The sequence below is a fragment of the Diabrotica virgifera genome, chromosome 6 (assembly GCF_917563875.1).
Source record: "Diabrotica virgifera virgifera chromosome 6, PGI_DIABVI_V3a".
In the NCBI taxonomy this organism is placed as follows: domain Eukaryota; kingdom Metazoa; phylum Arthropoda; class Insecta; order Coleoptera; family Chrysomelidae; genus Diabrotica; species Diabrotica virgifera.
This window is the reverse complement of record NC_065448.1, coordinates 3,505,888-3,514,245: the sequence shown is the minus strand read 5'-3', so window position 1 is coordinate 3,514,245 and position 8,358 is coordinate 3,505,888. Positions and strand designations below refer to the sequence as shown.

General features: G+C 29.9%; 1 protein-coding gene across 3 annotated transcripts in view; it reads left to right on the top strand.

Moving 5' to 3' along the window:
- The first annotated feature begins 28 nt into the window (after positions 1–28).
- LOC114326336 (calpain-D-like) overlaps positions 29–8,358 on the top strand; it is a 104,252-nt gene continuing 95,922 nt past the window's right edge. Inside the window, exons 1-2 of one of the 3 annotated variants that reach the window (XM_028274667.2) lie at positions 367–748; positions 805–1,378. In XM_028274667.2, coding sequence (XP_028130468.1) covers positions 540–748; positions 805–1,378 — 783 coding nt within the window. In that variant the 5' untranslated portion in view covers positions 367–539. Of the gene's footprint in view, positions 123–366; positions 749–804; positions 1,379–8,358 lie in introns of those variants that run through there. The other 2 variants (XM_028274669.2, XM_028274668.2) reach the window with 2 other exon arrangements.

Genomic DNA, 8,358 nt, shown 5'->3' with positions numbered 1-8,358 from the left:
CACTTGACAAGTATGTTGTTGACAAATCACAGATCACTAGAAGTTAAATTTATTTTAAAAGTTATTTTTGATTTTTTTTGAATAAAAGTAATTCATAATTTATCGGGAGATTATAAATATAGGTAATATTTATATTTTTCAATCAATAAATTCCGGTGATTGGTACTCGTTTAGTTAATAATTTATAAATTAATTTATGTATCTCCAGTTGTTGTTTTTATGTTTTTAATCCAAAATTGGCAGCTTTTGTTTGAAAATGTATGTAATTTTTAAAAAATTAGCCTTTTCTGAATGGTTTGTTGTGGCTAAAATGACATAATATATATTATGCAAATGTCAATTTTAAACAGGAGGAAAGGTGAAAAGAGAAAGAGCTTTGACATGCGTGTGGTACATTTCGTTTGTTTATATCGAATCGACGTCTAATCCATATTTAGTCACTGCTTTGATCGTATTTTCAAAAATATCAGCTGATCAAAACTTGGAAGTTATTTATTTCTCGCTAGATTCATGGGTCTTTTAGCCATGTACCATTTACCATGGGTGCGATTGCATCTGTTCTACAATGGCATTGTACTATCTGTAGTTTGATCAATCCAACCGAAAGAATAAAATGTATTAGATGTGGAACGTTAAGGGAGCTCTTTGATGACTCGGATCTATCATCGGTCATTTATAATTTCGACAAAAACCAAGAGTGCACCGTTATTCGCCGTTTAAAGACACCCAATAAGGAAATTGTTCAAAGGTAGGCTTATACTATTGTCTCTATATTGAAGATCAATAATTTAAGTATTTTTTCAGTGCTGTGAATAATACTCCTATAGATGAATACACAGTTTTGTCATTTAATAAGACTCCTTTAAGCTGTTTAAAAAAGTACTTCAGTTTACCAACTTTATCATTTCTCACTTATTGTACAGTTTGTGACACTTATTTTACAACAATAGTCTTGAAATGCATAATATGTAATTCACGGTTAAAAATCATGAACAACACAGCTTCACCTTGCAAAGTTTGTTCATTAACATACAGAAATTTCGACAATTTAACTTACGATAAGCTATTAATATGCAAATGCCAAAGAAATAAGTCACTTTCACTTATAAAGAGTGTCAGCTGTTCAGTGGCCCAAAAGGCCTGCAATTCTTTAGTAGATGGACAACAGAAAGACATAAGAACAACAGCTAGTGGTATTAACGAAGTCGGTCCTCCTACTAATTATATATGGACAGTTAAAAATTTAGTTCCAGCTTCGACTTGGACGTGCAAACAATGTACTTTGTTGAACAGTGCTAATTTGACAGTGTGTGAGGCTTGTGAATCTCCATATTCACCTGATTTGAATAGCAATTTAAAACCTAGTGTCATCATCAAGGTAATTTATTTTAAATTGTGCACATGACACGTTTTTTAGTTTCTTTTTTAAACACTTTTATGAAATTCATAATTTTTGGCAAAAATATGAATTAGGCATGCTAAGAAAATGACGAAAGAAATTCTGTATGACCACCTGTAGGAAGATCATAACTGTCTGCATAGTAATGTAATTTGAAGTTTTGGATTTCATATATTTGCCATTATGACATTTTTACTCATTCTTTTTTTTTCAATTCTTTTGTTTAATCAAATATTTCTTTTGCATGCCCCATATTATAGTTAGAATTAGAGATCACTCCAAGAGTGATAATGCTTTTCATTGCATGTTGTTTTATGTACACCACAATATTATAAAAAAAGTAAACTTTTCTTGAAATTGATATTTTACATTCTTGTGTGATACATTCCACATCATAACTTCTTTATTGAAAATAGTTTTAGTCGAAATAGTGCAAAAAATTCAATATTGTTTTTTTAGCTACTTAATAATTAAGTGCAAGAAAGAAGAAGAAGAATTATTACTTATGAATATACTTGTTTAAATAAATTATATGCTTTTGTCTTTAACACATATTAAAAATGTGTATAATCAATGGCATACATGCGCACCATCCGTTTATTGGTAAATTCATCATGTGGCTCACATGTATGCTGTCCACAAGGAACATGCTAAATACATTCAACAAGCTACAAAATGACATATAATAGGAGTGTCCTGCCTCTTCGCCTTCTATCGTCCATTCTTGACCATAGGCCTCTTCCAAGTTCTTATATCATCTATCTATCTCATCTATGGTCTTAATAAATAATAAGTCTGTACATCTTAATAAATTTCACAATATTTGAATCTGTGTGTATTCAAAATTATGTCTTTGAAGCCATAGATTATTTTTATTTACGGCCCCAAAATCGTTTGAAGTATTTTTTTCTGAAAGATACCGTGTAACCCCTTGTCGTTTTGTTTTGTTTCAGCCTCCTATAGCAAAACTCACCTTAAATGTTAAGGTTTACTGCATGTTTTAGTTTTTCATTTGTCAGATGTTTTTTACGACCATGGAAAGTTCTGTTTCCTATTGCTGTGGGTCTTTTTTATTTCTTTGTTTGCTTTCTGATAAAGAAAGTTATCAGTTGGTTAGATGGTTAGACATACTTTAGGAAAGACCTAAAGGTAAATAGTAGGACAAGGCTATTAGAGACATTAAAATAATGAAGGTAACAAATATGTAGAGAACTATACCCTAGTCATTCTGTGAAAAAATCATCAACATAGACGTTCTTGAAGGTTCTAAAAGGTGTATGAGGGATAGCTGATGACAAATCTTTGAAGACATACAGCTGATTCTGTTTTGTTTTTTTTTTAACAACATAAAAGGTGGAAAAATATTTTTTGCCTATAAAACACATTTTCTTATACATTTTAGAGAAATGGTTCAAAAAAAAAAAATTTGGAAACCTTAAAAAGTTCTTCACCAATTCACCAAAAAAACAATTCACCAATATAATTGCAGAAAACTTTTGTATAATGACATTTAATATAACAATGAAATAACTTGAAATTATGGCAATTACCTAATAAGTTATTGAAGGTTGCTAAATCTCAGCTAGATGAGCCAAGTTATTCAATTTGTTTATTCCGGAGAGCAATTATTTAACTGTTCTTGCCCAATCGGCGACTCTAAAGATATTTAACAGTTCACAATTGATTCTTTGAGGCTTCAGTTTTAAGATATATTAAAGAATTTCAACATTTTGTTAAAATTGGTATTTAAAAAACTTTTTGAAAATGGGCCGAGTTTTTAGCTTATAAACATTTATTATAATTATTTATAATAACGTCACTGATAAGTCACAGGCTTGTAAGTAGGTTCACAAATACATTTTTGTCAGATCTTCCGTATTTCTGGAAATCAAATGTATATTTTTTTAGTTTTGAAGTCCTTAGAAATACTGATAGTCCAAGTAATGAAGCTTAAAATAGGATAAAACCTCGCAATTTTTACAGAATGGATCGATTTGCTTGAAAATTTGAGAATAAGTAGTGGATAGTCCAAGGATCAAAATCTATATCATGCCGAAAGGCGCTTTTACCATATGGGTGGTTGCCGCCCCTTCTCGGGGTTGGAAATTTTTTATTATATTTTGACTGCAAAAGTTGATAAAAACGTTCATTCTAAGTAAAAAACGTTCTATACATTTTTTTGATAAAATTGATAGTTTTCGATTTATTCACTATCGTAAGTATTAGTTTTATATCGAAAAAATCAATGTTTTTAATAAATTTTCTGCTAATAACTCCAAAAGTTTTCGTTTTATCAAAACAACTTTACTTAACAAAAATGAACTTTTGAAAAAATAAACAAAACCGTTTTTTTTAATTTTCTTTAAGACCAATAGTAATCGAGCTATAATAGTATAATAGTAATCGAGTACTTTATTAAATGATGGTGTTCTTCGTCAAATGCTAAATATTGTAGTTTCAAAGTCAAAAGACGGGAAAACCATGCATTTTTCGAGAACAACTTGTTCAAACTAATTTAAAGTATGTACTTAAAAATATCTATCTCCAGAAATAAAAAAAGTCTCCAGCTTAAAAATTAAGTGACTTATAATGAAAAGAATGTCAGTCCCTATTTTTTTCAGCGAAAAAGTGATCGCAAGCAACCCCTTAATCACCACCCTAATTAAAATTAGTCATTGACCTTATTTGGTCTTTTTCATTTATGTATTATTAATAGGTTCTAGAAGTTTGACTGGCTTAGAATGATTAGTTTTTAAAAAACTGGAGTTAAAAGTGAATGACGAATTTTTGTAGTTTGGAAAAAATGGCCTTTTCTTCAGAATAGCAAGATTAGCATCAGAGATACGAAAAAATGTTTAAATATGAAATTGTAGCTTATTTAATTCCCAAGAACACGGTTTGCAAAAATTTTTTCTATGGTAAAAATTGAGTGAGCTATCTATTAACAATTAAAACTTGTAATAACATGCAAAAATCACCTTTACCAACCCTTTTACAGTCACCTCTTTTTGCGACCGAGGATTTAAAAAAGATTTAATATTAATAGTCTTATAGATCTTGTAAAAACCTATCAAATTATTTTTACCAAACTTTCTAAGATAAAAAATAAAAAAAATTACGGTTAAACAATCAATATATTTTTTTGAAAAAAAAGGAGAAATCCATTTGGAAGCATAATAATGTAAGTTAGCGGTTTTTTAGTCATTGGCCTTATTCATTCTTATTTATGTATTATTAATAGATTTTAGAAGTTTGACTGGCTTAGAATGATTAGTTTTTAAAAAACTGGAGTTAAAAGCGAATAACGAATTTTTGTAGTTTGGTAAAAAATGCCATTTTCCAATCTCTGATTAGCATCAGAGATAGGAAAAAATGTTTCAATATAAAATTGTAGGTTATTTAATTCCCAAGAACTTGGTTTGAAAAATTTTTTTCTACTGCAAAAATTGAGTGAATCATAAATGAGTAAGTATATCGAAAAACATTGATTTTTTTCTATACAAAACTAACGTTCTCGATAGCGAATAAACCGAAAACTGTTAATTTTATAAAAAAAAAGTGTAGAACGTTTTTTACTTAGAATGAACGTTTTTACCAACTTTTGCTATTAAAATATAATAAAAAATTTCCACTCCCGAGATGGGTGGCAACCACCCCCATGGTAAAAGCGCCTTTCGGCATCATATAGATTTCGATCGTTGGACTATCCACTACTTATTCTCAAATTTTCAAGCAAATCGATCTATTCTGTAAAAATTGCGAGGTGAAAAGCTTCGGTTCCTGGCCTATGATTATTTTTCATACTTATAATCTTATACCCTATCCTGTTCCCTATACATATATCATAATTTCGGAGTTATTGTTACCTCTATTTAAACAAATTATAAAAATCAATTTTTTTGGCACCGGTAGATATTATTTTAGATTGTTTGGATCATTCAGAACAAAAAAGTCTGTCGTAATTATTTTTCTCCAAAGTTGATCGTTTCGATTTACTTATATAAGCAAATTAAAATTAAAGAAAAAAACGAAAAATGACGATTTTCAAGGCTCAAAAACACAAGTAAAAAATATTATTTTTGAAATTAAGAAGAGCCTAAATTTAAGTTCACACCTTCTATCAGCTCCCGATAAGAATTTTTGCATATTTTATCGTAAAACATTAATTTTTAATTATTAATGAAGCGCTTATAAGACGACGAGCAAACGGGCTGTAAAAACAATATTTTAAAATGAAATAAGCTCAAAATATTTATTTTATTTGTGTTTTTACATTGGTCATTTTTAACCCGCCAGTGGTCGCTATATGAGATTTTCTCTCACAGTTTCAGAAAATTGCGCACAACTTATTTTCTGGGAAATTATACGTTTTGTAGTTCATTCTAGTCTCCTAACTATCCTCCCTCGACAATCTAATTGACTCGTCCGCTCAGATAGTGACTCAGTTTAATTAGTATCACCATATTGTTGAGTCAGTGCGCTTCATGTGAGATTCTCTCATCAAGCGACCACTGGCGTCACCAACTGTGTATAAAAATTAATTTTATTTTTTCCCTTAAAACCTAAAATAATATCCTTTTATAATGTATTCCGGTGGTGTGTGTTGACGGAATTAATTAAAAATAAGTGTAACAACGAACAGTAATATATTTATTTATTTTGGGCAAACAAGCGGTGTGTTTGCTTATATCTCGAAAGAGGGTTGTTTGTTAGCGAGAGCGGGGGTGTGTCTGCATCGTTCGCATGCTGTGTAGAGACTGACTTGCCGGACCACCAACTATTATGTCAACTGGTTGGCGGTTTTGCGATAATGGCCAGAAGGGACATAAATTACTGCATCTGCCTTTTAAAAGATGAGAACCTTTTGTATTTTAAGAAGTTGACATAAGGTGTGATAAGGTAATTAATTTATGGGGAATTCAGTTTGTTAAACTGAACACACCAAAAACATATTATCGTTAAGGATACATTTGGTTTCGTAAAACTTCTTAGCATCTGGTTTGTGTATTACATGTGAATTTTAAATGACTATAATGTTGTTTCGTTTTGAGAAAAGTTACTAAAAATTAAGAAAATAAATGTTGTTCTGAAGCTATTTTCTTGTGGCATTTTTACAATTTTAACTATTTATAATGGGAAATAAGCTACAATATTATTAAAAAATGATTTTTATTAACGTTTCGACGCCCAAATCGGGTACGTTGTCAAAATACAAAATACTACCAACATAAACAAAAATGTTGTTGCTTAGTAAAAAAATTCTTCTAATAATTTATTTAATTTGACTCATTTATATCGGTAATTCAGATACATATGATACATTTTAAAGTAGAAGACTTTAAAATGATACTGCCAATATTTATGAGTTGCGTTCCTGGGACGACTTTACTGAAAGATAGTTCATTCGATTACATGAAATCAACTCCAACTCAAGAATATCCGTCACAAAAAAATCATAGCATGTGATTTGTCTTTAAAAAGACAACCACATGCAACGGTGACATTAAAATTCTCGCGTTAGAGATCTCATAGTAAATCACGAGGGAAAACCAGGAAAAACCTCGTGATACTATCCCGACATCGTAAGTATTTTTTCTTACATTTAATTTACTCTCAAATAATAATACAAGAAATAATACGAGTAAAATATCAATACCATACATAAAAGGACTATCCGAGAAACTTAAAACAATAGGAAATAAATTCAACATTTTAACAACATTCAAAACAACCAACACATTGAGATATATTCTATCTAAAACTAAACCTAACAATGAACAAGAAAGGACAAAGAATTGTATTTATAAAATACCTTGTGAATGCGAACAGTTTTATATAGGTGAAACATCAAGACCATTAAACGTTAGAATAAGTAACATCAATCTTATATTAAAAATAGACAATTTGATAGATCTCAAATATGTCAACACGCATGGGATAATGAATATAGAGTTCAGTGGAGGGATTCAAGTATAGTCCTGAAAGAAACAGATAGTAAAAAGAGAAAAATCAAAGAAGCGGCTCTAATTATGCTAAACGAAACCAATTGTGTCGCAAATTCCTCGGTGGAATGCAGTAGGATGTGGATACCCATACTGAACGAGGAAGTCAATAGAAAGAAAATACCACAATTAGTACGTCAATAGTCGAGTTAGTACATATTTTATAATTTAGTATTACTTATATATCCATGTATTATTGATATTATTTATAATTTAAAAAAAATATAGTTAAGTCAGAATTTGGTATTAATTTTGAGAGTAAATTAAATGTAAGACCAAATACTTACGATGTCGGGATAGTATCACGAGGTTTTTCCTGGTTTTCCCTCGTGATTTACTATGAGATCTCTAACGCGAGAATTTTAATGTCACCGTTGCATGTGGTTGTCTTTTTAAAGACAGATCACATGCTATGATTTTTTTGTGACGGATATTCTTGAGTTGGAGTTGATTTCACGTAATCGAATGAACTATGTTTCAGTAAAGTCGTCCCAGGAACGCAACTCATAAATATTGGCAATATCATTTTAAAGTCTTCTACTTTAAAATGTATCATATGTATCTGAATTGCCGATATAAATGAGTCAAATTAAATAAATTATTAGAAGAATTTTTTTACTAAGCAACAACATTTTTGTTTATGTTAGTAGTATTTTGTATTTTGACAACGAACGGCACCCGATTTGGGCGTCGAAACGTTAATAAAAATCATTTTTTAATAATATTGTGGCTTATTTCCCATTATAAATAGTTAAAATTAAGAAAATAAAATTAGCAAAAATAGTAATTAAAGCGTATCGCTGTAAATGTAATAAAAGGCGCCATGGATGTGGTCGATGATATGAAAATCCTATATTCTGTTTCACGGGTTAGTTGTAGATGGTCACTTACCATATATTTTTCAATGTTAAATATTGGCGGCTTCAATAGTCACATTTTATATAAAGATAATAATAA